The following is a 25,447-nucleotide window of genomic DNA, read 5'->3' on the forward strand; positions in this document are numbered from 1 at the left end:
CGCCATTTGCAAAATGTGTCAGCTCTCTCCATCTCATCATCTCTCCCTTGAAGCAGAGGCGCAGCAAACGCCGAACGCACCGAATGGATGCGCTGTGCTTTCAGCGTGCCCTCGAGCGTCGCGATGACGGCAGCGGCGCGAGGTGTTTCGCGTGCGGCGACGGCGTGCAGGTAGAGCGGCAGGGCATCGTGTGCGCGCTCGGCCGCCGAGCGCGGCGCCACGGCCTGTTTGTGTGCGCGGGGGGCAGGACGGGCGTCAGAGAGAGGAGAGGAGGGCAGGGCGAGGGAGGCAAGCGACGCACGGAGAGACGCAGCTCGGCGAGCGCGCTTGCGAGGAGCTGCTTGGCGGCCATGTGATTGCGACGTGAGGGCGCGAGGGTGGAGGTGGCAAGGGAAGCGAGCGTGGCGCGCAACGCCGGCGCGCGGCGGCTGCCTTGCGTTCCGCGCGGTGTCCACGCCGAGTGCACCGTCGCTCTCGCCCTACTCAGCTCCGCAACACTGACGGCGTTGAGGCGCACACGCTGGCGGGTAAATGAGTAGTTTACATATGAGGGGTTTGGAGAGAGCAGGCTCACACGCGCAGCGGCGACGAGCAGAGGAGGGGGCCAGAAACGAGAGAACACGGGTGACGGTGCGCGTGCGAGCCTCAGGCGTCAAAGACGAGCGGCCGGCGCGGCGGCAGCTTGGGGCGCGGCGTGACGAGCTTGGGCATCGACGTGCCCAGGTTCTGCGCCGCATTGCCCATGATGATCGACTCGGACACGCCCTGGATCGAGTCGGTCTTGCCGAACAGCGCCGCGTCGAAGAGGTGGTCTGCAGTGGAGGTGCAAGTCAGCGTGGCTGCTGGCACAAGGCGCGCACGGTCCGCAAGGACGCACCCGTCGTCTTCTCGAAGCTGGCAAGCATCAGGACGCTGTCCTTCATCTTGGCGACGCCAAAGCGGGTGATGCCCAGCACCTCGCCCTGTGCGAGAGAGGAAAGCGTGAGCGACGGCTGCGGCGCATGGTGCTGGCCGCGGCTCTGCCCACCTTGTACGTCATGACGTCGGCCAGCAGCATGACGTGGCGCGGGTCGATGCTCATGCCGTGCGACGACATGGTGTAGTCGATCTCGCGGAACACGGCCGTGCGCGCAGACTCGATGCCGAGCACCGTCTGCATCTCCATGATGTGGTTCGTCGCCGTGGCTGTGCCAATGACACCTGGCGCAAGGGGGCAGCGGCATCAGCTGGCGGGCGTCGCTGCACTGTGCGGCATCCACTCACCCTCGGTCGTCATGACGTCTTTGAGGCCGTAGCCCTCGACGAGCAGCTTGCGCTGGCCCTTCTCGTCCGAAATTACGGCACGCACGGCCGTCTGGATGCCCTTGACGACGACCTTGGGCAGCGCACGCTTGAGCAGCTTGAGCTGGTAGTACATCTGCGTCTTGTCCTCGATGTAGATGCGGATGCGATTCTTCGACGGAATGACAATGACGCGCTGGCAGGGAGAGGGTCAGGCGGTGTCGCATAGAGCCCCTGCGGGCCCCACTCACGTCCTCCTTGATGCGCAGCTTCGGCGCGCGCACAATGGCCCACTTGATCTCGTCGAGCGTGACCTCGAGCTGCAGGCGGCGCACGGCCTCCATGTCGATGTGCACGCCGAGGTACACGTACGACGACGCCCATGCCTCCTCGATGACCGACGCCACGTCGCCGAGGTACGTCTTCTCGATGCGGCCCTTGACGATGCGCGCCGTCGTCTCGCTCTCGGCATTGACGAGCTTGGCGGTGATGATCGGCGTGTTGATCTGCTTGGCGGCGTTGATGATCTCCTTGATGCGCGGCACACCCAGCGTCACGTTCATCGACGCGACACCGGCAAAGTGGAATGTCTTGAGCGTCATCTGCGTGCCCGGCTCGCCGATCGACTGCGCGCCGACGGCGCCGACGGCCGAGCCCGGCTCGACCTTGGCGCGCATGTACTTGACGTAGCACGTGTCCAGGAACTCGGTCACCGCCACGCGCTTCACCTTGGTCTGGTTGTCGACGATGGCAAGTGCCGCGATGCTCGCGCCCATCGTCAGGTCCGTGTCTTCGTCCCACTCGTCCTCACGCTCGAGCGCCGGGTAGAGGCCGTGCGCCTCGCGGATCGCCGCCGCCTTGTCGACGATGGCCGTCATGAACTCCTGCACCTGGTCGCGGTACTTCTCCGTCGTCTCCTTGATCCAGCGCGGCGACGCCAGCTCGGCGGCGACCATCTCGGCAATCTCGTACGGCAGCAGGCCGCGCTCCTCGACGTGCTGCGTGAGCGCCTTGCAGTGCCGCCACGAGCGCAGGTACTCGACGGGCAGCGCATTGCCCTCCAGCTCCGCCGGGTCCAGGCCGTCGTCGCCGTACATGAACTGCACGACGCCGCCGACGGAGTTGCGCACGGAGAGGTCGTAGTGCGTCGACAGGTCCTCGAGTGCCTGCCAGACGCGTTCAGCAGAGAAGAAGGGGCCAGATCGGCACGACGGCGCACCTTCATCAGCCGACGCGCCATGTAGCCTGTCTCGGCAGTCTTGACGGCCGTATCGACGAGGCCTTCACGGCCCGAGATGGCGTGAAAGAGAAACTCGGTGGGCGTGAGGCCCGAGAAGAAGCTGTTGCGCACGAAGCCCTTGCTCGGCGGGTCCTTCGACTTCTTGGCAAAGTGCGGCAGCGAGCGGTCCTGAAAGCCGTTCGGCACACGCGAGCCGGCGATAATCTGCTGTCCGACACAGGCGACCATCTGAGCGACGTTGATCTTCGAACCTGCGAGCGTACATGTCAGCACTGAAGCGCATCACGGGCAGAAACAAGACACACCCTTCGAACCGCAGACGGCCATGATGAGCGGCGCATTGTGCCGGCTGAGCTCCGTCATGCAGATCTCTCCCACGTCGGCACGCACGGCACTCAGCACGCCGGAGATCATGTTCTCGAGCGTCTGCTCCTGTCCGCAGCCCGGCAGGTTCTCGAGCTTGCCCAGCTTGGCCTTCTCGATGAGCGAGATGCACTCGGCGTACGCCACCTCGACCTTGCTGTCCTTTGTGGAGCGCAGCCGGTGCCCGGGCATGACGTCGTTGATGCCGAGCGAAAAGCCCTGCTGCGCCAGCCAGCGCGCACACATCTTCGCCAGCCGGTTCATCGCCCGGATCGCCGAGTCGGGCCCGTAGTCGCGCAGCATGACGCCAAACACGCTGTTCTTCTTGCCGTCGCCCACCGTGCTCTTGTCCATGACGCCGCACATGACCTCGGAGTTGATGATGACGAGCCAGCCGTCGTTGGGGCTCATGTCCTTGATGTGGCCGTCCTTGGGCTTCTCAAACGTGCGGCACTGCGCCTCGAGGTTCACGAGCTCCTTGGCGGCGCTGTTCGGCTTGATCATGCAGCTGAACACCTGCTTGCCCGTCCAGAGGCGCTGCGGCTTGAGGATCGCCGGCGGCGGAATGTCAATCTGCAGGTCGGCGTCGGCAAAGTACGAGCAGATCTGCGCGAACTGCCCGCGGTCGAAGAAGCGGTCGCGGCGCGAGATGAGGAACGACGCCGTGATGAAGTCCTGGATGGCCGCAATGATGGGCTCGCCGTTGCGCGGCGTGACGAGGTTGTGCTTGACGCCCATGAGCACGGTGGCCTCGGTGCGCGCCTCCTCCGTCTGCGGCACGTGCATGTTCATCTCGTCGCCGTCAAAGTCGGCGTTGTACGGGTTGCAGGCGCACTCGTTGAGGCGGAACGTGCGCCACGGGCGGATCTTGGCGCGGTGCGACATGATGGAGAGCTTGTGCAGCGACGGCTGCCGGTTGAAGAGGACAATGTCGCCGTCGCGGATGTGGCGCTCGACAATGTCGCCGATCTTGAGCGCCGTCGCCGCCGAGCTGCGCGACGACGCCGAGCGCAGCATGCGCTTCCAGCCCGTCTTGACGTCGATGACAAAGTTGGCGCCCGGATGTGTGTCGCAGCCGTTCATGATGGCGGCGCGCATGGCCTCGATGTTGTGCGCAAAGACGCGCTCGGGATACGTCAGGATCTTGGCCACACGCTCGGGCACCGCGACCTCGTCGATCTTCAGATTCGGATCCGGCCCGATGACGGTGCGGGCCGAGAAGTCGACTCGCTTGCCCGACAGATTGCCGCGGAAGCGGCCCTGCTTGCCCTTGAGCCGCTGGCAGAAGCCGCGGATGGGCTTGGCGCCGGGCTGCGTCGGCGCGCCGGGCATCTCGGAGTTGATGTAGAGGGCGACGGAGAGCTGCAGGAAGTCCCACTGCTCGACAAGCATCGACGTCGTCGTGCCCTTGCCGCCGCGCGAGAGGCCCATCTTGAGCAGCGCGTTGGTGAAGATGATCTCGGTCAGCTTCACGGTCAGGTCGTCCTCGTTCGTCGCGCCCTCCTGCGCCACCGACGGCCGGATGCACACCGGCGGCACGCAGATGTACTGCCAGATGTACTCCTCCGGCCGGCCGTACTCGGGGCGCAGGCCGAGCAGCTCGCAGTCCTCGTCGCTGATGCGCTTGAAGAGGTCGAGCACGCGCAGCGGGTTCAGGTCCTCCTGCGCGCGCGCCAGGTGCGGCGTCACGTCGTTGTTGCCGCCCGGCCCGCCGAGCTTGATGTTCATCTCAAACGTCTTCTTGAACGCCTCGCGCTCCGTCTCCGTCTTCTTCTGGCGGAACTTCTCGTGCGTGATTTTGAGCGAGCCGACCTTCTTGACGACGCCGTTGGTGCTGCCGCAGCGCGGGCAGTAGAGCACCTTGCGCGCCGCGCCGTTGACGGCCTTGAACGTCGACGTGCGCTGCAGGTTCTCCAGGTTTGGTCGCCGGAAGAGGCGCAGGTACTTTCGCCGCGCCGTCTCGTCGAGCAGGACTGTGGCGCAGTTCTGACAGAGGCGAGTCAGGGGTGCCCATCGTCTGCAGCACTGCTTTTCGCCTGCAGCAACGCTCATCGCGAGCAGCACTGTGCCTCGCCTTCTGCAGACGCCAGCAGCGACGCTCTCTGCGTCTCCGGCCGCGCTCTCCTCGTCGGGCAACAGCTCCTCCGTCCATCTGCGCGCTGCCGGCTCGCACTCACCTTGCAGATGCACTGCAGGATGCCGAGCACGTGCTTGAAGAAGCCGACGTGGAAGACGGGCAGCACGAGGCGGATGTAGCCGTAGTGGCCCACGCAGTCTGCCATCTTGAGGCCACAGGTGACGCATGGCGTCTGCTTGTCGCTGACGCCCTGGAGGGACAGAAAGCGTCAGTATGGGCGCAAGCCGCGCGGCGGCTCTGCACTTTGTTCCCTCTGGCCAACACCAAGGCCAGCAGTGCAGGGCAGGGCTCCTCTCGCGAACAGACGGCTTGAGCCGGCCCAGCCGGCGCCTTCCCGCTGCTCGTCACCACTCTCTGCCGCACCTTCCCTGCCCGCTCAGGTGCACATCCAGCCCACAGCCTGCCGCGCCTCTGCTGCCCATGCCCACTCACCATGCGTCGGTCCAGCACGCCGCCCTCCTGCGGCACGCGCTCCGGCACGCCCGACGCGCCGGCGGCCTGGCTGATGGTGTACATGTCGCGCGTCGTGCACTCCATCTCGCTCATGTTGACAATCTCCTGCGACGAGAGCACGCCGAACTGGATGTGCTTGATGCGCTTCGGCGCATCCTGCACGCTGGAGCGGGGCAAGGGGGTCAGCGATGTGATGCTGGACTGTGCAGTGGGCAAGCACGCACACGAGGTCCTTCATCGTGGCGTGCGCGGCCGGGTGGGCAGGAGCGCACTGCACGGGATGCGGGGCCGCGGACGCCTGGCAAGCGACGGGAGCCCAGAGAGCGCAGCACCGGCGGGTGTGTGCGGTGGATGAGCGGACGAGTGGAGCAGGGTGCGAGGGAAGGAGCGGGCGAGGCTGGACGTGGAAATCCAGGCAGGCACGCCGCGGCGCGTGTCCATCGGCCGAGCATCGCCGCCCGCCGCCCGCCGCCCGCCGCCCGCCAGCATCGCGCCCCACTCGGCGCAGCAGCAGGGTGCAGCAGCGGGCGGGGCCGAGCGCTGCGCCCAACACGCCCTCTGCCAACACACCTCCACCACCCCCGCCATGTCTGCCTCCGCTCCTCCCGCCGGCGGCGCACACCCGCTGCGTCCCTACGCCACCGACGCCGGCGACCGCAACATCTTCGTCGCCGCGCGTCCGGCACCCGCGGCTGTCTCCACAGCGTCGCGCAGCAGCAGCAGCAGCGGCGGCGCCGCACCCGTCGCTGTGCCGGCGCCGCGGCAGCAGAACCGCTATGTGCGCCTCGACGACGACTACAGCGACCTCTCGGGCGCGCCGAGCTTCAGGGATGCGCTCAAGGGCCTCGCGCTCGCCGGCGCGCTGCAGTACACGTCGACGGCCATTGCCATGCCCTTCGAGGTCGGCAAGCTGCTGCTGCAGATCCAGTGGGTGCCGCGCGACGACGTCTGGAACGCATACGCACAGAGCGTTGCCGCCGACGAGGCACAGCGCCGCGGCGTCAAGGGTGCACGCGCAGCCGGCACGCCCGCCGCAGCCAGCGGCCTGAGCAACGAGTGGGAGCTCGACGAGGAGGACACCGAGGAGGAGCGCATGGAGATGGGCGGCGAGCGCGAGCAGTGGCGCGAGGAGGAGGAGAGCCACCAGCAGCGCGACTTTGGCGGCGAGGAGGACGAGGTGTGTGCTGTGCTGCCGCTGATGCGTGACGCTGCCACTGCTGACGCTGCTGCAGCTCTCGGACGAGGAGGAGGCCTCGGCCTACTTTGCCGACCTCGCCTCGACGTCGCAGCGGCCGCCGCTCGCGAGCGGCGCACGACGACCCACCGACGCCGCCGGCTATGTCGTGCGCAAGTCGATCCACGAGCGCGGCGGCGCCGCGCCGCGCCACGTGCTGCCCGTCGTGGTGCGCGGCGGCGTGTGGGAGATGATCAAGGCGGTGGCGCGCGGCAAGGAGGGCTACTGGGGCCTGTTCAAGGGTGCGTGGCTGGCCCGCATGGTCCGCTCGCACCTCGATGCTGACGCGCAAGACCCGTCGCAGGCACCTTGACGACGTTCATCTTCGACGTCGCCACGTCGACGATCCAGCCGCTGCTGTCCCTCTCGCTCTCCTACCTCATCCCGTCTGCCCTGACGCCGCTGCCGCTGCCGTACGCGCCATACCCGCGGCGGACGTATGCGCTGCTCGTCTCTTCGCATCTTCTCACCGGCTTCATCCTCTCGCCGCTGGACCTGATCCGCACGCGTCTCGTCGCACAAAGCACGCTCACGCCGCACCGCAAGTACTCGGGGCCCTTTGATGCGCTGCGCCAGATCCTGCGCGACGAAGGCGGCTGGCGCACGATCTACTTCCACCCGCACCTCCTCATTCCCACGCTGCTCGACTTTACGCTGCGGCCCGCGCTCTCCATCGGCGCGCCGCTGCTCATCGAGCACACGCTGCGGCTCGACAACGTCGGCTCGCCCGTGGCATATGCGCTCGCCGACTTCATGGTCAGCACGTTGGCGCTCGTCATTACGCTGCCCATCGAGACGGTGCGACGGCGTCTGCAGATCCAGCCGCGCGCGCCGTGGGGCGCCGAGCCGCCGGAGCCCGTCGGTGCGCGTCCGCTGCCGCAGGGCAGCGTCGCCTCCGTCGGCCTGGCAGCCAAGCCATTCAAGGCGCTGCGCACGTGCGTCGAGACGCGCCCACGGCCATACCTGGGCGTCAGCGAGGCCATCTACCGCATCTTGGTGGAAGAGACGTCCTTTTCGCCTGTGCCTCGGCAGCATTCGCGCGAGGCCTCGACGGACAGCTCGTCCGGCGATGTGCTGGCCCGCAGCGCCGTGCTGGCGAAGCATGGCAACTCGAGCCTCGGCGGCCTGCGCAGCCTGTACCGCGGCTTCACCATGGGCCTCGGCGCCAATGCCGTCGTCTTTGCCCTCACGCTCGTCAGCCGGGAACGCAATCCTTCGTCGGCCGGTTGGGCGGAGATCTAAGACGCTGCGGCGGCAGCAGCTGTGTAATCGCGCAATTTGTGCGGCTTGTCTCGTCTGTACTCCACCGTCAAATATACCACCTCTCTTCTCGCCTCAGCTGGATCCGTTGCGCAAAGGGTGCCATTGCGTGACGGGCCCGTGTCTCAGGGCACGGCCGGGCAGTTGGACTGGTCCGTGATGGAGTAGGGCTTGGTAAGGGGGTTGCCCAGCGCCGCGACCTCCTTGATGTACTCCTGCGAGTGGGGAACCTCAGCACTCAGCACCCCAGGGCGGCGCCGTATGCGCTCGGCAGAGCATACACACCTCAACGACGCGCTGCTCGACGTTGCGCGTGCGGCTGAGCACGAACCAACCGTCGAAGTTGTCCGACGAGACGATGACGGTCTCGTACTGCCTGCGCCCCTTGGCCTTGGTGCACAGCTTCTCGCCGGGCTTGTTGTAGTAGGCCTTCTGCTCCGCCCATCGTCAGCGACCTGCCGCTGCTGCTGTCTCGAGGCCCCACCACACGCACCTGGACGATGTAGTTGGGCCCTTGGCAGCCCTCGGCCGTGTTCGTGGAGCGCGCGCCGAAGTCGACGCGGAAGGCGCCGGCGCCGAACTCGGGCGCTGCAGGCGGGGCGACACCCTTGATGCCGCTCGACGTCTCGCCACGTACACAGCGGTTCTCTACGGTGACAGTGCCGTTGCGGAACGAGCCGTACGAGGCGTTGACGCAGCGGCAGCTGCCAGGTCGCATCACATGAGCAAGGCCAGGCATCGGTGCAGAGCACGGCATACTTACTCAGAAGAGAAGGGCTGGTCCTGCGCCGCGAGCTGGTACCACACCGCCCGGCTGTCGCCGTCGGGCTGCGGGCCGACGTAGCGGCTGGCCTTGAAGCCCTGCTGCGGACGAGGATAGGCACACTGCCCGTCCCACGTCGCCGGCACCGTGCCGACGGGATGGGCGGCACCCGCGGCGACGAGCACGGGCGCGGCGAGAACGGTAAGGAGGGCGGCGAGGTGCATCTTGAGGTGGTGGTGGGGTGGACTTGGGCCAAGACGTCTCCGAATCCTCGAGCTCTATACGGAGCGAGCGCCAGGGGCTCGTCCGGGCCGCCGAGGAAAGAGTCCTGCGCTAGGGGCGTCTCCTCGCTGTCATCCGTCCCGCACAGCCGCGCAGCCCCTCTCGTCACCACGCCGCGGCCTGCAGCATGCTTCCGTAAGACGAAGCGCAACTCTGCATCCGCGGAATGTGCGAGGCGCACAAGCGTGCGGAGAGTGGAGAGAGAGGAGCGACTGGCTCGCTTCGCTTGGCGCTTCGGCCACACGCTAGCGCACTCCGACGTCGATCTCGTCGATCTCGCGCCTCGGGGGACGGGAGCGCGGTGCCGGGCCCGAGGTGCATGCGCCCGGTACGTCACGCGCTCCTTGGCGCGCGAGTCCTCGTCCTCGCCAACTCCGGAGTAACATGTCTCCCGCGGGAAGGAGTACTGCAGCGGAATGCTGACGACGAGCACGAGTGAGGAACAGGTGAAGCTATGGAAATGAGGGGGGCTGAGCGGCAGCGATAGACTTATATGCGCAGCACAGCACAAGGGCAGGACAGCGACAAGGATGGGTGAGGAGGGGGCGGAGCAGCAGCAGCCCGAGACACCGAGGTGCTGGTGCAGCGTAGAGGGACGCCGGTGCGATGGGTGAGGGGGTATACATCGAGGCTCGCAGCACAAGACTGGCTCGGCGCGCAGATCAAAGGAGGAGGAGTAGGAAGAGTCCCAGCCTGGACGGCCTCGTCGGGCGGCGGTGCCGGCACCGGCGTCCTCGAGCAGTGTGGGTCTAGCGGAAGGGCGCGCAGCAAAAGGATTGTGGGGCGAGTACGGCAAGTGAGTAGTCGAGCAGTAGACGGCGGGGCGGATGAAGGGGAAACGGTGACGGCTTGTTGATGACCCAGGGAACGAAGCTTTTGGACGAAGGAGGAAAGAGGGTTGGACGATCGAGCGACGAGGACTAGAGCAGCATGCTGTTGGACGTCATGTTGGGCTGGCCAATCGAGACGCCCGAGAGCACGCTGCTGCGGCTGCCGCGCTTGCGCGAGCGGTTCTCGGCGGCGCGCGGGCCGTAGGCGTGCGAGCTCGTGTACTGCTGCGGGCGCTCGTACTCCTGCGCATACGAGCTGGCGCCGAGGGCCGCGACGATCTCGGGTGCCGAGCCGCCGTTGGCCGCGAGGTAGCTCTGCTGGATGCGCTGCGCCTCCGTCATGCCGCTCTCGCCGCTCGGCACGAGGCTGGAGCCGCCGCCCGAGTGGCGCTCCGTGCCGATGCTGGCGCGGTTGTCGACGGCCCACGAGTCGTTGAAGGGGTCGCTCCAGATCTCGGCGTGCGGCTCGTGGCGGCTCATGCGCGCGGCACCGGCCAGCGCCACGCCGTCGACCATTGCCATCTCGGGCGCGCCGTGGCTGTAGCCGTGCTCGGGCGAGTCCCACGTCTGCGTGAGCTGCTGGCCGTGCAGCACGCGCTCCTGCTCGGCCACACTCGGCGCCCACGTCTCGCGCAGGCCGCCGCCATTGCCGCCGAAGCTGCGGATCGTGTTGTTGCGGCCGAGGCCGGCCTGCGGGCGCGGCGGCGCCTTGGCCTTCTGCTGCTTGCGCCACACGCGCCAGCCGATGACTCCCGCAATGACGGCAACAAGCGCAGCAGCAACGCCGATGAGGGCATTGCGCAGCGTCGCGTTCGAGTTGTTGGGACTCTGCGAGCCCGTCACAATCGACGACTTGGCCTGGCCGCCGCCGACGAGGATGTTGAACGAGGGGTCGACGTTGGCGGCAAGCTGCTTGGCCACGTTGTTGGGCGCCTGCGTGTAGAACGCCGACGTGGGGTCGGCAATCTCGGCCTGCAGCGTGTCGGCGAGGTTCGAGGGCACGTAGGCGACGAAGAGCGTCAGCGCCTGCGTCTCGCTCGTGGCGCCGGGCGGGTAGTAGGACTGCAGCCGTACGGTGACGATCGAGTCGGACGAGAGGCCGATCGCCTGAGCAGGAGGTGGTCAGTGAAAGTCCGAGGCTGCAGAGGCAGGCGACTCACAGTGGCGATGAGGGCGGGCATGAAGGCAAAGACCTGGGCCGTCGTGTCGGCATTGGAGGCGAGCCACGTCCAGCGCATCGTCGGCTTGAGCAGGATGGCGACGGGCGTCGTGCCGTCGGGCTGCACAAAGGCAGCGTCGGCAGGCACGATGGTGCTGGGGTACTTTGCCGTGATGGTAGCCGAGACGCCGACGGCCGAGTCGCTGGGCGAGAGCGGGATCAGGCCGTTCGGGTCCGTCTCGACGATGCCGGTGGCCTCGGGCAGGATGAGCGACGTCGTGTCGGCGTACCAGTAGCCGCTCGTCGTCTGCGGCGGCTGCTCGGCGACCGGCACAGCGGCCTCCGTCGTCGTAGGCAGCGGTGCGAGGCCGTCAGGTGTCGTCAGCGTGCCAGCGACGCCGTAGTCCGTCGTGGTGGCCACGGGAGCGGCAGCAGCGGGCGTGGTGGCGGGCTGCGGTGCCTCGCCGGCCTCGGTCGTCTGCGGCGTCGAGCTCTCGTACGGAGCAGCCGTGTTCTCGGGCTGGCTGGGCGTGCTGGCCGGCTCGTCGGCCTGCGTCTGTGTCGGCTGCGACGGCGTGTCCTTGTCGCTAGACGTGGGCTCGGGCTGCGACTCCTGCTCGGTCGACGAGGGCGTGCCGGTGAGTAGTCCACCAATGCCGCCGATGAGGCCACCGTCCTTCGACGACGACGCCGGCTGGTCGGCATCCGACGTCGGCGTCGGCGTGGGCTGGTCCGCGTTGCCCGAGGGTGTCGTCGACGTAGCCGAGTCGCCGCCGCCGGTGAGGAGTCCGCCGACGCCGCCGATCAGGCCGCCGTTGTCGTTGTCCTTCGTCGACGTCGGCGTGTCGCTGGAGCCGCTCGTGTCGGTCGAGTTCTGCGAGCCGCTCGAGCCCGAGCCGCCAGTCAGCAGGTCGCCGACCGAGCCGAGCACGCCATCGTTCTTCGTCTGGTCGCCACCCGACGAGCTGGTGTCGGTCGAGTTCTGGCCGCTGCTGCCGCTGTTGTTGCTGCCCGAGTCGCTGCTCTTGGTGCCGTCGTCGCCCGTCAGCAGGTCGCCGACCGAGCCAAGCACGCCGTCGTTCTTCGAGGACGTCTGGTCGCCGCCCGACGAGCTCGTGTCCGTGGAATTCTGCGAGCTGCCGCTGTTGCTCGAGCTGCCCGAGTCCTTGGAGCCGCTGTCGCCAGTGAGCAGGCCGCCCACGGCGCCGAGCACGCCAGTGTCCTTCGACGACTGGTCGGTGTTCGACGAGCCGCTGTTCGACGAGTCGGTCTGCGTCGAGTCCTGCGAGCCGCTGTTGTTCGACGAGCTGCCCGAGTCGCTGCTCTTCGAGCTGCTGTCGTCGCCGGTGAGCAGGCCACCAACAGCGCCCAGCACGCCACCGCCGCTGCTGTCGCTCTGCTGGCTTGTCGAGGTTTTCTTTTGCGAGCCCGACGAGCTGTCCGTCGAGTTTGACGAGGACTGGTCCGACGAGCCGGACGAGCTGTCGCTCTTGTCGCCTGTCAGCAGCGTGCCAACACCGCCAAGCAGCCCACCATCGTTCTTGTCGCCCGAGCCGCTGCCGCTGTCGCTCTTGGTGTCCTGCGAAGACGCGGAGTTGTCCGACGAGCCCGACGTCTGCTGCGACGACGAGCTGTCCGTGCTGTCGCTCTTGTCGCCCGTGAGAAGGGTGCCGACGCTGCCCAGCAGGCCGCCGTTGGAGTCAGACGAGGACGAGGACGAGTCGCTGTCCTTCTGCGACCCCGAGCTCTGCTTGTCTGCATCGCTACTGTCTGACTGGCTGGACTTGTCCGAGTCCGACGACTTGCTGTCGCTCTTGTCGCCCGTCAGCAGGTTGCCAACGCCGCCGAGCAGGCCGCCGTCGCTGCCCGAAGAGCTCTTGCTCGAATCGTCATCGTCCGAGTCGGACTTCTGCGCTGTGGGTGTAGGCGAGTCGTCTGCGCTCGACGACGTGCTCGTAGAGTGCTTCTCGTCGTCCGAGGAGCTGGTAGATGTGGAAGAGGGCGCAGAAGTCGACGAAGTCGTCGAGTTGCCGCTCGAGCCCTGGTCCGACGAGTCGACGCCGAGGGCCTTCTGGAGGTCGCCAATGACGCTGCGCGAGCGCCACGCTGGCCGCGCGCCGGCGCCCTCGCCCGTGGCACGGCGCGCCGCGACGCCGTTGCGTGCATGCGGCGGCGAGGTGAAGTTGGCGCTGGCGAGCGAGCCGGCGGAGAGCGCCAGCACGAGGAACGACGCCGAGAGGCGCATCGCGGCGAGTGCGCGACGGGCGCAGGGCGCTCAGGCGATGCGAGAGAGGTGCAGAGAGAGGGTCTCGGCAAGGTGCGCTGCGCTTGGTGCTGCAGCGAGAGACGCGCGTGGAGAGCGCAGAGCGCAGGCGGAGAGAAAGGAGTGTGTGTGTGCCGGCAGGCAAGAGTAGACGGCGTGACGAAGCGGCGAGAGGAGGGGTCGTGACGGAGGCTGGAGAGAGTGAGCGCGCGAGGGGATGATGGAGGAGCAGCGTGAAGGGGAGGCAGCCGTGAGAGCGAGCCTGGCGGTGTGCGGGTGTTGCACCGTGGATGGGAGTGATGAGGAGGGGAACGAGCGGCGGCAGAGCGGGAGAGGGGCAAGCACGGCGCAGCGAGAGAGGAGGAGCGGCGCGGCGCCAGTCTGTGTGCCTCTCTCTCGGCGCGCCTTCCCATGCGCAGCGGCACGAGAGCAGCGCAGAAGCTAGCGAGCGTTTGTGGCTGCGCTAGTGCCCGCACGTTGCTCTGCAGCGGCGCGCCTGCAGCGACCGCGGTGCGTGTTGCGCGTCTGCTGCTCCCGTGCCTCGCTCGCCACGAAAGGCAGGTCTGCGGCGCGGGGCGGCGGCGAGGGAAAAGAAGCGCGGCGGCGCTGCGCGGAAGACTTCTCTGCCGCCCCCGCCACGGCGTGCGGCGTCCCGGCAAGCACGTCGCGAGAGCAACACGCTGCGCCCTCCGCCGGGGCATTTACGCCTGCTGCTCGCCTGCCCGCACCCGCGCCTGCGGACTGAGCTGGTGCCCGCGCGGCACGCCAGAGAGCGGAGCCGGCGGCGAGCCAACGCGCACTTCCATTCCCCGCCCGCGCCCGCCTCGAGGTGTTTGCTCCCGCAGAGCAACAGCAGCAGCAGCGCAGCAGGGTGCAGCAGCAGCGTCCCGAGGTGCGAGCGCTGGGTGGCAAGCGATGTGCCAGCTCTGGCACGCTCGCACGCACGCCGTGCAGACCATTCTTGTGCCGTCGGCCGGCGGCGGGAGGCGGCGGCGCCTCACCCTGGCCCGAGAGTGCGTCTGGGCGCTGAACCTGCTCCTGCACCTGAACGGCACGGCATCGTCGCCCTCGAGCGTGCCGGCAGCAGCATCCAGCAGTGCCGGCGGCGAGTGGACACAAACTGCCGCTGCCGGCACCCGGTCTGCAGTGCTGCGATGTACCTGCAGGGCAGCACCCCTGTCTGTGTTCGCAGGGCACAGGCGGCGCGCCGCCCTCGGAGCCACAGCTTTGCGTAGCGCTGGCGTGCTCGGCTGCCATCGAGGCGGCTAGCGCACCACACCTGCTGCTGCTGACGCGGCCATTGCGCCCGCGCTAGGCGCCAACCCTCTTGACTGCCAGAGGGGAGCCCTCTCGACTCATCGGAGGCCTCTCTGCGATCCGTGCAGCGAAGGTCGCAGTTGCATTCCAGCCTCCTCACTGATCAGTGGGAGTCCTGCTGCGCGACGCATGAGCTCGAGAGAAAGAGCAGACGCAACTGCAGGAGAAGAGGGGAGCGTGCGAGCGACGCGCGTCGTGACAGCTGCAGCGCCAGCCACAAGAGGCGCCTCCTCGCGTCCGTGGCGCCGGCGCATGAACGGGCCTCAAGGGCGCGCTCGCAGCGGCCTTGCCCGCCCAGAGCGATGCTGCGCTCCGCCGGACTGATTGATCGTCGAGCGCCGTCAATGCTCCGCAATCAAGCCCGAACTCGCCTTCGACAGCACGGTTCGCGCCCATTTGGGAGAGCAGGAGCAGAACGGCAGTGGCCGCACGGTCGCTTGTCCCGACGCTGCGCACGGGTGGCGTGCTCCACTCACGCCCTGCGTGCCATGGCATGCTGCTGCACTTGCGTGGCTGCACAGGCGTGCAAAGAGCATACAGAGCGCATGCACGACTGCCGAACGGTCCATGTCGCCACTGGTGCTGGGCGTGCACCAGGTGTCGTGGCGGAGCTGGGCTGCGCCGCAGGCTCCGAGCGCCTCGAGTGCTGCGTGCATCGCCTGCATCCTGCGCTGCGGCTCTCAATCGAATCGAACGGCACGCTCACCACGTCCGACGAGCTGCCGCACCTCTGCATTCTGCGCCGACTCACCGCTGCGCTGAGCGCACCAGATCAGGCAGGTCGGCGTCGGCGTCGGCTGCGGCGCATGCCCGTGCGCCTCAAGCGTGAGAGCGAGCCGCACAGCGTGCAGCATGCAGCCCCTTGACGAAGCATGAAGGCGCGCAAACGTCAAAGGCTGCTTGCGCCGCAGTGACGGCGAAAGCAGCGGGGCTGAATGATGGGCGCGAGCTCGAGGGCGGAGTCCGAGGCGAGCGAGGAGACACGTCGGATGGACGAGGCGCACGCCTGTGATGCCGGCGGGCTGCAAGTCGTGGGAACCAGCAGGGCAGCGTCGCTCTTGAGCGCCGCTCGGGGTCGGAGGCAGCTTCGCACAAGGCACGGAGAACGGGTCGTTTGCTATTACTTGCGAAACATTGCTGAGTGTGGAGCTCGATGGTGATGGTGATGGCCCGCCAGAGAGATGGCGAGGCGTGAGGCCGGAGAGACGGTACAGGTGGCACTAAGGATACAGCTACAGATGGAGAAGCGACAGTGTGATGTGCGGGGGCGCAAGGGTGTCGGCGCCGACGAGACGATGCGGTTGTGTGGTGTGAGCGGACGGCGAAAGACAGTTGCGATGTTGCAAGAGAGGAGGCGGAACCTTCGGAGACGTTCACGCAAGGCTGACGCCAGGCATGCTGCGCGTCTCTGCGATGCGTGGAGGAGACTTGAGCTTGATGGACACGGGCTTGCGCCAGCCGCGCGCCTTGTAGGCAATGACCTCCTGCATTGGCAAAGTAGCATCAGCACAGCGTTCTAGTGGCAGAGCATGCTCGGACACTCACGCGACACCAGTCCTTGGTCGGCACGCTGATCTCGGGAATGTCGAGCACCTCGCGCAGGCGCAGCATGGTGGCATCGAGCGTCGCCTGTGCCGATCCCTCCGGCGCAGCAGGCGGCGGCGAGCCCACCGAGCCCGGCGAGTCACTGCCGCTCTCGCTCGCCGACGGCGAGGCCGTGGCGCGCCAGACCGAGTTGCGGCGCGAGTGGTGGTAGCGCAGCGTCGTCTCGGGACTGTGATTGATCCAGTGGTTGGCGGGCGCCTTGTTGGCGAGCAGCACGACGCCAGTGGCGCCGAAGAAGGCAGCGCCGAGCTGCTTGTGCTGCGGCTGCCTCGACTCGCCGCTCTCGCGCGGTGGCGTGCGCGGCGAGTCGGACTCGGCAGAGCTGCACGTCGAGCCATCCAGACTGCCATCGGCACTGCTGCGCCGACGGCTGCTGGCGGGCGAGGCGCCGCGCGCCTCGTTGAAGCTGGCCGTCTCGAGCGTGGAGCCGACGGTGAGGAGCAGCGCACAGCCGGCTTCGAGCTCGTACGCCGAAGGCACGCCAGGGAAGACGGTCTCGAAGAGCAGGCGGTCAAGCCAGTCCTGCACGACGGCAATGTCGAGCATCGAGTGCCGGTACAGCTGTGGAGAAGAGCGTCAGCTGCCTGGCAAGGATCAAGCTATCGGCGACCGACTCACATCGCCGATGAAGCGCACAGTCTTGATGTCGGCAAAGCTGTCCTTCTTGCTGCCGACGGCCGCCTGCTGGCGCTCACGGCTGCGGAACTCATCCTCGGAGATCTCGCCCTTGGTGGCGAGCTTGAGGTTGTTGTCGCGCGCTCGGCGCGCCGCGTCGACGTGTGCCGTGGCAGCGGAGAAGCGCTTCTTGCTGCCGCGGCGCAGCGACGGCACAGTGAGGTGGTTCGCGCGCTCTCGCACCGCGGCGCCGCGCTCGAGCAGCGCATCGAGCGTACGGAAGAGCTGCGCCGTCAAGACTGTCGCTGGCTGTGCGAGATCCGTCGGCTGATCGGCGAGGTCGGGACCCCAGAAGCTCGGCGTGTCGATGTATGCGAGCGCCGAGCCGCCGTGCGCTTCGAGATCCATGTGTGGCGGCGCGTCACGCTCGCCGGAGAGCACCGGGCTTGCTGCAAGACCGTTGGTGTAGAGCTCGCTCATCGCAGCGGGATGGAACGAGACTTCGGGCGTCGAGTCGATGCTGCGCAGCTCGTTGCGCAGGTAGAGGCAGAGGCGAGCCATGCTCTCGGATGTAGTGTCCGGCGCGCGTGCGTCGGCGAGCAGCGCCATGATGCCCGAGACAATGTGCTCCATGATCTGCTCGACGGCCTGGGCGTGCCACTTGCTGCACCACTCCGGCGCGATCCATTCTCGCGCATCGCCCTCGCCGACCCAGCGCGTGCGGACGAGGCTCGGCACCTGGCGCGCCGAAGCGGGGTCCATGGAGGGCGTCAGGGCATCGCGGATCTCGGCGACGAACTGCCGGCAGAGCAGGTGCGACTGGCTCGTCGAGTAGCAGTAAAAGAACGCGGACAGCATGTCGTCGAGGCGTGCCGCCAGCACGTCGAACGCCGCCGCGTCGTCCGTCTCGCGCATGCGCTGTGCACGCAGCGAAGGCGACGTCGGCGGCGTGGGGAACTGAATGAGCGCAGCAGACTTATCGCCCATGTCAGTGGGGCTGACGGGCGGGCTGAACCAGGCCAGCGGCGAGAAGGACGTCATCGACGAGTCGGAGCGGTTCGAAGTGCCGCCGTGCTCGGAGACCAGCTGCGTGTCGATCGGCGCGAGCGCGATGCTTGCGGCGGGCTCGGCGAAGGACAGGACGGCGCCGGCGTAGGGACGGGCTTGAGGCACCAGCAGGTCGCTAGTCGAGCGAATCATGCTCTGCGCAGCAATGACGGCCGGCGGCGTGATGATGATGCTGGGCACCGAGCTTGCACTGCTCGGCGAGTCGACCTCCTTGGGCGACGACGGAGCTGAGCGAGGGAATGTGAGCAAACGGCTGCGCGGCCAGCGCGGACACTGCTCACCTGCGACAGTCTGACCCATTGACTCGACACCGGCAATGCCGAGGCCAAGGCCGGCCATGCCTGCCGCATGAGCAGCGAGCGGCAGGGGAGCGGGCGGCGTTTTTGGGCTGCCCGTGCGGCGCAGCGTGCCCGCAGCGGGCGGCTGGCGCAGCACCGTGCCGCCTACTCGACGGCGTGTCGATGGCGCGGAACGAGTGGCCTTGGGCACAGGTGCACGGCGAATGACCGCGCCTTCCTGTGCTTCCTCCGTCTCGAATGCAGGCGCTAGGCCCAGACCAAGCATCGTCCGCACCTCGCTGCTCCAGCGCGTCGTCTGGCCCAGCTCCTCGTCCGTCTTGAGCGTAGCACCGCTCAGGCGCGCATCCTTCGTGTCGCGAGTGCGCAGCTCGAGGCCGGAGCCGGAGAAGTTCTCCGTCTCGGGCTTGCGCTTTGGCGACTGCGTGGCCGACGCGGGCATGGGCGGCGAGTCACGCACGTTCGAGACGATGGTCCATGGATTGACGCCGGCGACGTCGACGAAGTCGAGGCGCTTGGCGCCGCTCTGTGCGGCCGTGCTTGCAGGCACGGCGTTGTCCAGCAGGGCGAACGGCGCGCGTCGTTCGGGCGGACCGCGAGCCGGCGGCGTGGCGCCGACGTGCTCCAGGCTAGTTGCGGTGCTTGGCGCACCTGCCTGGCGAGGCGAGGCCGGTGCCGTGCTGCGGCGCGATAGCAGAGGGGCGGTGTGGTACGTGGCTGCCGGCTGGCGCGGGTGCGGCGGCTGGCGGCGACGCTTCTCTGGCGAGAGAGGCGAAGGGCTCTGCAGCTGTGCTGCCGAGTCGGCACGCACCGGACGGCTCGAGGACGGCGGCGTCCACGTCGAGCCCGAGGCGTGCTTGCTGGCCGTGGCCACGGGCGGCGTGCAGAGCGCAGAGGCCAGCAGGCGCCCCGCAATGTCGTCGTCGCTGCTCGGTGCGCTGCGCGACGAGGTGCGCGGCGGCGGCGTCGTGGCCATGGCGTAGTCCGACGAGCGTGGGATGATGGTCGAATAGGAGCGAGTTGTGAGCATGGACGGAGTAGAGGGGGGACGTGCTGATGCGAAGACGGGGGAGAAGCGATTCAGAGAGAGGGTGGTGGAGTGGGAGGGACGAAGAGGAGGGCGAAAGACCAACAGCGAGCAGCGGGCAGCAGGGAGTGGAGGAGCGGGAGAGCCGGCTCGCGAGGAGGAGGTGAGGAAGAAAGAGAGGATGAGGTGGTGGCGAGGAGAGACGATGCAGCGAGCGAGACCATCGGTGAAGCAGCTCCAGGACGGCATCGGGGAAGCACCAGCTGTGGAGAAGCGCAGCAGGCGGGCGCCGTGTTGCCGAGCACCGGCGCTCGGCGCTGTTCCTGTGCCTCGGCGGTGTGCCGAGGCTGCACCCTGTGCTGTCTCCGAGGCAGCTTAGCTGTGACTTGCGACCCTCATACGCTCCGCGCATGGCCGAGGCAGGGCGGCGGCGACAGCTGCGAGCTCCTCGCCTCGAGCAGCGCTGCCGGCGCCCGAGTCGAGAGCAACACGGCCGCCGGACGAGCAGTGCAGGGCGCTCGGCGACTTGCCATGCTCGCGTCGGAGTCGGCGCTGCGTTGCTCTTACCGCTCTCGTCTTTGCGCTGCTACCGCTGCGCTCGAGGTGGCGAATGGGGCAAGTCGAGCAGCCGCCGCCGAGAGGGGATGGAGCGCGGCAGCGGTGTGCCTTGCGCGCCGCTCTGCTCGCCTGCCCGACGCCGCGCGCCGGCACGCCCACCGGTCCACGCGCCGCTTCCGCTGCTTCTGGCCGCATGCCCCTTGCGACCTTGTTCCCACGCTCTGGCCTCACAGCACCTCGCCCAGGCAGGACCATCTCAACTCGCCTTCAAGGCCTCACCCAGAGAGGGAACCCGGAAGTAAGGCGCTCGGTACGGGTTCTGCTCTATCTTGAGACCGTTCTGGCATTCTAGGCCGCAACGAGGTCAGCCGGGAAGAGCAGGCCGTAGAAGTCTGCAGGAGAGAACGAGACGCGAGCTGGGCACCCTTGGCAGAGAGACGTGTCTGGGCTGGCTCCTGAATGCTGCTGGACCATCGCAGTGTCGCCGTCATCACTCGCTGTGAGCTGCACCTTCGACTCTCTTTCTCTCTGCAGGCATTCAGCAGTGGTCCCAGCTGTGACGCAGAAGAGATCTTGAGCGGCTGTCCTGCTCGCTGACAAGCTTCAGCATCCAGCGCGCGCTGCGCTTCGCTCACGCAAGGGGCGGCGGCGCGCGCGGCGTGCCGTTCGCGTTGGCGGGGCGTGTGAGGCGCGCCGCGCGGGCCGAGCCATGGGCCCGGATGGCGAGCAGCGCTAAGGCTCGCCCGAGAGTGCTGGTGTCGGAGCCACCTCCGTACTGCCGCATCTCTGTGCGCTGCTTTCGTCTGCGCTGCTGACGTCGCTTGCATGCTGAAAGAGCGGCGCTGTGCCGCGGGTGCGAGGGATCAGCGTGGGAGCGGCCGCGAGAGCATCACGTGACTGGCTAGCCGCGGCGGCGGCACTGCAGCTGCGGCGAAGAAAATGCGGCGCGGTGCTGTGGCACGCGAGAGCGACTGCGGCGCAGCGCCACGGCTTCTTGCTCAACTCGCCCGTTTCGCCCAGCAGCGCGGCAGCTCGTCGACGGCAGCGCCGTCCTCTCCTTCGCCTCCCGCACCCTCCCCCTCAACGTCAAGATGGTAAGCATGCCCGCACACGCACCTCGCCCTCCTCGCATGCGCGCTCTCTCTCTCGCCGATACTGCACGCACGCACATCTGTGCAACCATGCCGAGCCGGCCGTCGGCGCTGCCGGGACAGCCGCGGCGGCTGGAAGCTGTGATGGCACCGGCAGGGCAGCCGGACGTCTGCGCCTCTCGTGTGCACGCCAGCAGCACGTAGCCGCAGCCTGCCAGATGTTGCAGCATGGTGGGCGCACGCTCGCAGTCACGGCTCAGCGGGCCGGGTGCATGCAGTGTCGGGGCTCAGAGGGAGAGAGGGAGCAGCGAGTCGGATCAGAGGTGCGCCCCATCGCCAGCGAAGCCTCGTGCTGAGTATCGCCCTCTTCCCAGGTCCGCTACTCGTTTGACGACTCCAAGCTGGTCGAGAAGACGTCGAAGTCGCGCGGCGAGTACCTGCGCGTGCACTTCAAGAACACGCGCGAGACCGCCGCTGCCGTCTCGGGCATGAAGCTCAAGAAGGCCTACGCCTACCTCGGCAACGTCGCCGAGAAGAAGCAGTGCATTCCCTTCCGCCGCTTCAACGGCGGTGTCGGCCGCACGCAGCAGGCGACCGAGTTCAAGACGACGCAGGGTGAGCATGCAGCGAGGGGCGGAGACGCGCGGGAGAGTGGGCCAGGGCAGGAAGGGAGCTGCTGATGAAGGGAGCGGAGGAGGCGTGTGGACTGCGTGGACACATCGAGCTACCTGTTGGAGGTCGTGTAGGCGGGCGCGAGCCGGGCAGTACGACCCGTGCTGGGACCGGTGTCGAGCGGGCGCAGATGTTGGCCAGGACAGAGCAGGGCGGAGATGCTGGCAGAGAGCAGCGACTCGGTAAGTGCCCTTGCTGACGCCGTGTGGCTCAGGTCGCTGGCCCGTCAAGTCGGTCAAGTTCCTCCTGAACCTGCTCAAGAACGCCGAGGCCAACGCCGAGGCCAAGGGCCTCGAGACCGAGGAGCTTGTCATCCGCAACATTGTCGTCAACCAGGCCCCCAAGACGCACCGCCGCACGTACCGCGCACACGGCCGGATCAACCCGTACAAGGGCAGCCCCTCGCACATTGAGATCCTGCTTGTGAGTGGTGCCGATGCCGGTGGGGCTGCATGCAGCCGCTGACTGTGCGTCCCTTCTCTCCAGGCCGAGCCCGCCGCGCAGGTGCCCAAGGCCGACTCGTCGGCCCTGCAGCCGCGCCTGAACAAGCGTCAGCTTGCCCAAAAGCGCATCGCCGCTTCGCGCAGCAGCACTGCCGCTGCCGCGCCCGCCGCGAGCGCCTGAGGAGCGTCCGCCCTGTGAGACGTGGCCGCTTGACTCTCTCTCTGCATACATACTTCACCACCCCCACATGTTGCCCCATGTACACTCTTCCGCTCCAGCAGCAACACCGACATGACCCGCTCGTGGCAGTTTGGCGTGCAGCGACGTGGAGGCGCGGGCAGGGCAGGTCGCGCAGGGCACAGTCGCGCTGTCGAGCAGATCACACAGGGCACGGTCGCGCTGTAGAGCTGTAATGCGGGCTCAAGTCTACGGTACACGGAATGGGGATGGGGAGACAAGAGTCTAGACACAGCGGGTGCACGGGGGAAGAGGGAAGCGAGAAGGCTAGGCGTCCGCCTTTTACTCGTCGATGTCCATCTCCTCCTGCTTGGGCGCCTCCTCGGCCTTGGGCTCCTCCTTGGCCGGCGGCGGCGGGGCCTGCGTCGTCGTCGTGGGCTTCCGCTGCGACCTGCGACGTGCGACAAGTCAGCATGTGCTCCACACGCTCGTCACCCGCGCTACTCACATGATCGGCACGCAGGTGTAGATGACGTCGTCGCGCTGCTTCTGGATGGCGGCCGTCGTGATCTTGGGGTTCTCGTTCTTCGGCAGCTCGGACTGCTTGAAGAGCATGTCGCCGAGCCACTTGTCGGCGTTGGCGCACTTGTCGACAACCTTCTGCTTGTCGGCCTCGCTGATGTGCTCGTACTTCTCGTCGCCGCCCGTGGCCTGCGTCATGTACGTGTTGATCGTCTCGCGCAGTGCCGAGGCAGCCTTGGGCCGCTCCTCGTTCTCGCTCCAGCGGAACGCGATCGGGTCGCCAATCTTCTTGAGCGCGTCAAGGTGCTCGACGTAGGCGCTCTTCAGCGCGTCCTCGCCCTCCTCGGAGTAGAGCCACTCCTCCTGCTCGTTGAGCGCCGCGAGGTACTTCTCCTTCTCGTCGGCCTTGACGAACGCCTTGTAGCGCTCATCGAGGCGCGAGCGCTGGTCGTAGATGAACTCCTCGAGCGCGTTCTTGCGGTCCTCGGTGTCGAGCACCAGCTTGTCGCTGGCGTACATCTGGCCCTCCTTCTCCTTGAGCTCGGCCAGCAGGCTTGCCTCCTTGCCGCCGAGGCCCGAGACGATGGGCAGGTCGTTCTTGCGCTGCACCTTCTTGACCTTGCGCTTCTCCGTCTTGGGCGCCGCGCCGTCGGTGTCCATGGCGGCCGCGTCGACCGGCACGTCCTCCTCCTTCTCCACCTCCTCGACGACGTAGGCGCTCTCAAAGTTGAGCACGCCGTGCAGGTTGAGACGCGCCTTGACCTTGACGATCGAGTGGTCGCCCTGCGCCGTGGGCGTCACGCCCTTGATCTGGAAGTCGCCGAGCCACGGGTTGATGCCCTTGGGCAGCGCGTCCGGCTCGGCGTAGTGCGCCGAGAGCGCAAACGGCTCCTTGCGGTAGAAGGTCATGATCTTCGTCGAGGGAATCGGGTTGTTGGGCTGGAAGACGACCAGCTCCGTGTCCTCGTCGGGCACGTCGGCCGCCTTCTCCCAGGTGACCTTGATCGGGTAGGCCGTGACGTCGTGCACGGTGAACTCGCGCACCTTGAACACGGGCGAGAGCGAGGCGCAGGCCAGCGTGCAGCCGCGGCACACGGCCTCGTCCTGGTTCGACGTGAAGCTGAGCGTCTTGCCGAAGAAGGCGGCGACGCGCTCCTTGAGCGCCGGCACACGCGAGCTGCCGCCGACGACCTCGACGGAGTGGATGTCGTCCTTGGTGAGGCCGGCCTGCGCGAGCGCCGACTCGAGCGGCTTCGTGACGCGCTCGAGCAGCGGCGCAATGAGCTCCTCGAACTCCTCGCGCTTCAGCTGCGACGAGGCGTCGATGTCCTCCATCAGGCTCTCGACGTTGAGCGGCGCGAGGGCGTTGGCGGAGAGCACCTTCTTCAGGCGCTCGCAGCCGGCGGCCAGCCGGAAGATGGCCTTCTGGTTGGACATGACGTCGATCTTGTACTTGGTCTTGAACTCGGTGGCGAAGTGCTGCAGCAGCGCGAGGTCAAAGTCGCGCCCGCCAAAGTGGCGGTCCGAGGCCTGGCCCAGCACCGTCAGCTGGCCCTTGGAGAAGGCCACGACGGCGACCTGGTAGCTCGAGAGGCCAAAGTCGCAGAAGACGACGTGGCGCGGCGCGTCGGCCTCGGGCAGGTCCGTCTTCGTGATGCCGTAGCCGAGCGCCGTTGCCGTGGTGTCGTTCATGAGGCGCAGCGGGTTGAGGTTGGCAATGGCGGCGGCGTCGAGCATGGCGCGGCGCTGCACGTCCGTGTACCACTGCGGCACGGAGATGACGACGTCCGAGACGGCCGAGCCGCCGAGCTCCTTGCTCGCCTGGTCGCGCATCTTGCCCAGGTACATGCCCATGAGCTGCGTGGCCGAGAACGTCTGCGGCTCGTTGGCGAAGCGGACCTGCAGGAGCGCGTCTGTGAGCACGGCCGCGCCCAGGGTTGGCTGTGCTGCTCGCCACTCACCTTGACGCCAACCTCGCCCTGCACATCGACCAGCTCAGCGTTGATGAACTTCTTCTCCTCCTCCTCGAGGGTGGAGAGCGTCCGGCCGAGGATGCGCTTGAGGCTGCCAATCGTGTTCTTGAAGTTGGACGTCTGCATGGTGGCAGCGCCCTCGCCAATGGCGCGCGACTTCTGGCCGAACGAGATGAGCGACCTGCAGGTCAGGGTCAGCAGATGTCCCGCCCGGAGCGATTTCGATGCAACGCTGCGACAGTTGTTGGCAGAAACAAGTCGCGAGCTCGTCATTGCAGCATCGCACACACAGGCCAAGGCATGCCTGCCTCAAGCACAGCTCTTGCGCGCCGCGACGCCTGCCTGGCTCCCCTCTGACCTCGGCCTTGCCGCACCTACAACTCCACATCGCTTCGGTATACATGCCCTCCGCTACTCACGGGGTCAACCGCTGCGAGCTCTCGTTTGCGAGCACGTCGACACCGCGTGCCCGTGCGGCACCGATCTTGGTGGTGCCGCATCCGACGTCGATTCCGACCACAGACGACATGCTGCGAGAGAGAGAAGAGGTGCGAAGAGAAAAGAGGTGTTCTGGCAGACGCGGAGAGGCTGCTGCGGTCTAGTGCGGAGGCGTATGGGTGCGAATAGAGAGGATCGACGAGTCTCAGATGGGTGTGTGAGACGTCCGTGTGATGGGTGGAGACGAGAAGATGGCTGCTGCCACCGCTGGAAGATGTCGACGCCGGCTTAGAATTTCACGCCCGCCGCCTCGCCCGAGGCAGGCACGCCGCCTGCGCTGCAGAAGCGCCGAGAAGCGCCGCGTGGCACGGGGCAGCGC

General features: G+C 67.5%; 8 protein-coding genes across 8 annotated transcripts in view; 3 read left to right on the forward strand and 5 right to left on the reverse strand.

The window, feature by feature from the left end:
- FA09DRAFT_337721 (hypothetical protein) overlaps positions 1-352 on the reverse strand; it is a gene marked incomplete at both ends in the record, with an annotated part of 620 nt that extends 268 nt beyond the window's left edge. Inside the window, 2 exons of the mRNA XM_025744025.1 lie at positions 81-224; positions 302-352. Coding sequence (XP_025599278.1) covers positions 81-224; positions 302-352 — 195 coding nt within the window. The remainder of the gene's footprint in view (positions 1-80; positions 225-301) is intronic.
- A 293-nt stretch (positions 353-645) lies between these two features.
- On the reverse strand, positions 646-5,712 carry FA09DRAFT_337722 (putative RPO31-DNA-directed RNA polymerase III, 160 kd subunit; the record flags this gene model as incomplete). The annotated part of the gene is made up of 10 exons (XM_025744026.1): positions 646-812; positions 878-962; positions 1,028-1,200; positions 1,264-1,477; positions 1,533-2,447; positions 2,501-2,772; positions 2,827-4,870; positions 5,062-5,211; positions 5,454-5,637; positions 5,699-5,712. The coding sequence occupies 10 exons, from the start codon at positions 5,710-5,712 to the stop codon at positions 646-648; spliced, it is 4,218 nt and encodes a 1,405-aa protein (XP_025599279.1).
- A 338-nt stretch (positions 5,713-6,050) lies between these two features.
- FA09DRAFT_328962 (mitochondrial carrier) lies at positions 6,051-8,043 on the forward strand. Its single transcript, XM_025741979.1, has 3 exons — positions 6,051-6,651; positions 6,707-6,950; positions 7,013-8,043. The coding sequence occupies exons 1-3, from the start codon at positions 6,061-6,063 to the stop codon at positions 7,948-7,950; spliced, it is 1,773 nt and encodes a 590-aa protein (XP_025599280.1). The 5' UTR covers positions 6,051-6,060; the 3' UTR covers positions 7,951-8,043.
- Positions 8,044-8,053: 10 nt separating this feature from the next.
- Positions 8,054-9,199, reverse strand: FA09DRAFT_328963 (Calycin-like protein). The gene is made up of 4 exons (XM_025741980.1): positions 8,732-9,199; positions 8,462-8,672; positions 8,254-8,400; positions 8,054-8,183 (listed from the first exon to the last, which is right to left on the reverse strand). The coding sequence occupies exons 1-4, from the start codon at positions 8,953-8,955 to the stop codon at positions 8,094-8,096; spliced, it is 672 nt and encodes a 223-aa protein (XP_025599281.1). The 5' UTR covers positions 8,956-9,199; the 3' UTR covers positions 8,054-8,093.
- Positions 9,200-14,703: 5,504 nt separating this feature from the next.
- Positions 14,704-15,665, forward strand: FA09DRAFT_238133 (hypothetical protein). Its single transcript, XM_025739628.1, has one exon. The coding sequence runs from the start codon at positions 14,885-14,887 to the stop codon at positions 15,446-15,448; it is 564 nt and encodes a 187-aa protein (XP_025599282.1). The 5' UTR covers positions 14,704-14,884; the 3' UTR covers positions 15,449-15,665.
- A 14-nt stretch (positions 15,666-15,679) lies between these two features.
- On the reverse strand, positions 15,680-19,841 carry FA09DRAFT_328965 (hypothetical protein). The gene is made up of 4 exons (XM_025741981.1): positions 18,152-19,841; positions 16,806-18,097; positions 16,128-16,748; positions 15,680-16,066 (listed from the first exon to the last, which is right to left on the reverse strand). The coding sequence occupies exons 1-4, from the start codon at positions 19,440-19,442 to the stop codon at positions 15,956-15,958; spliced, it is 3,315 nt and encodes a 1,104-aa protein (XP_025599283.1). The 5' UTR covers positions 19,443-19,841; the 3' UTR covers positions 15,680-15,955.
- Positions 19,842-20,830: 989 nt separating this feature from the next.
- Positions 20,831-22,404, forward strand: FA09DRAFT_316993 (putative RPL17A-ribosomal protein L17.e). The gene is made up of 4 exons (XM_025740865.1): positions 20,831-20,845; positions 21,217-21,457; positions 21,729-21,937; positions 22,001-22,404. Exons 1-4 carry the CDS (start codon positions 20,843-20,845, stop codon positions 22,136-22,138), a joined length of 591 nt encoding a protein of 196 aa, XP_025599284.1. The 5' UTR covers positions 20,831-20,842; the 3' UTR covers positions 22,139-22,404.
- Positions 22,206-25,307, reverse strand: FA09DRAFT_328967 (putative heat shock protein Hsp88). Its single transcript, XM_025741982.1, has 4 exons — positions 25,050-25,307; positions 24,619-24,811; positions 22,644-24,556; positions 22,206-22,586 (listed from the first exon to the last, which is right to left on the reverse strand). Exons 1-4 carry the CDS (start codon positions 25,157-25,159, stop codon positions 22,478-22,480), a joined length of 2,325 nt encoding a protein of 774 aa, XP_025599285.1. The 5' UTR covers positions 25,160-25,307; the 3' UTR covers positions 22,206-22,477.
- Positions 25,308-25,447: the final 140 nt, after the last annotated feature.

This window comes from Tilletiopsis washingtonensis, assembly GCF_003144115.1.
Source record: "Tilletiopsis washingtonensis strain MCA 4186 unplaced genomic scaffold FA09scaffold_7, whole genome shotgun sequence".
In the NCBI taxonomy this organism is placed as follows: domain Eukaryota; kingdom Fungi; phylum Basidiomycota; class Exobasidiomycetes; order Entylomatales; genus Tilletiopsis; species Tilletiopsis washingtonensis.

Coding starts and splice junctions, on each gene's coding strand:
- FA09DRAFT_328962 (XM_025741979.1), top strand. CDS start 6,061: ATGTCTGCCTCCGCTCCTCCCGCCGGCGGCGCACACCCGCTGCGTCCC. Junction 6,652..6,706: donor TTGGCGGCGAGGAGGACGAG/GTGTGTGCTGTG, acceptor ACGCTGCTGCAG/CTCTCGGACGAGGAGGAGGC. Junction 6,951..7,012: donor CTACTGGGGCCTGTTCAAGG/GTGCGTGGCTGG, acceptor GACCCGTCGCAG/GCACCTTGACGACGTTCATC.
- FA09DRAFT_328963 (XM_025741980.1), bottom strand. CDS start 8,955: ATGCACCTCGCCGCCCTCCTTACCGTTCTCGCCGCGCCCGTGCTCGTC. Junction 8,401..8,461: donor GGCCCAACTACATCGTCCAG/GTGCGTGTGGTG, acceptor TGGGCGGAGCAG/AAGGCCTACTACAACAAGCC. Junction 8,184..8,253: donor TCGAGCAGCGCGTCGTTGAG/GTGTGTATGCTC, acceptor CCCCACTCGCAG/GAGTACATCAAGGAGGTCGC.
- FA09DRAFT_238133 (XM_025739628.1), top strand. CDS start 14,885: ATGCTGCGCTCCGCCGGACTGATTGATCGTCGAGCGCCGTCAATGCTC.
- FA09DRAFT_328965 (XM_025741981.1), bottom strand. CDS start 19,442: ATGCCGTCCTGGAGCTGCTTCACCGATGGTCTCGCTCGCTGCATCGTC. Junction 16,749..16,805: donor CTGTGCGCTTCATCGGCGAT/GTGAGTCGGTCG, acceptor TCTTCTCCACAG/CTGTACCGGCACTCGATGCT. Junction 16,067..16,127: donor CGACCAAGGACTGGTGTCGC/GTGAGTGTCCGA, acceptor TTGCCAATGCAG/GAGGTCATTGCCTACAAGGC.
- FA09DRAFT_316993 (XM_025740865.1), top strand. Junction 21,458..21,728: donor CGAGTTCAAGACGACGCAGG/GTGAGCATGCAG, acceptor CGTGTGGCTCAG/GTCGCTGGCCCGTCAAGTCG. Junction 21,938..22,000: donor CGCACATTGAGATCCTGCTT/GTGAGTGGTGCC, acceptor CCTTCTCTCCAG/GCCGAGCCCGCCGCGCAGGT.
- FA09DRAFT_328967 (XM_025741982.1), bottom strand. CDS start 25,159: ATGTCGTCTGTGGTCGGAATCGACGTCGGATGCGGCACCACCAAGATC. Junction 24,557..24,618: donor AGGGCGAGGTTGGCGTCAAG/GTGAGTGGCGAG, acceptor GCGCTCCTGCAG/GTCCGCTTCGCCAACGAGCC. Junction 22,587..22,643: donor TACACCTGCGTGCCGATCAT/GTGAGTAGCGCG, acceptor CGCACGTCGCAG/GTCGCAGCGGAAGCCCACGA.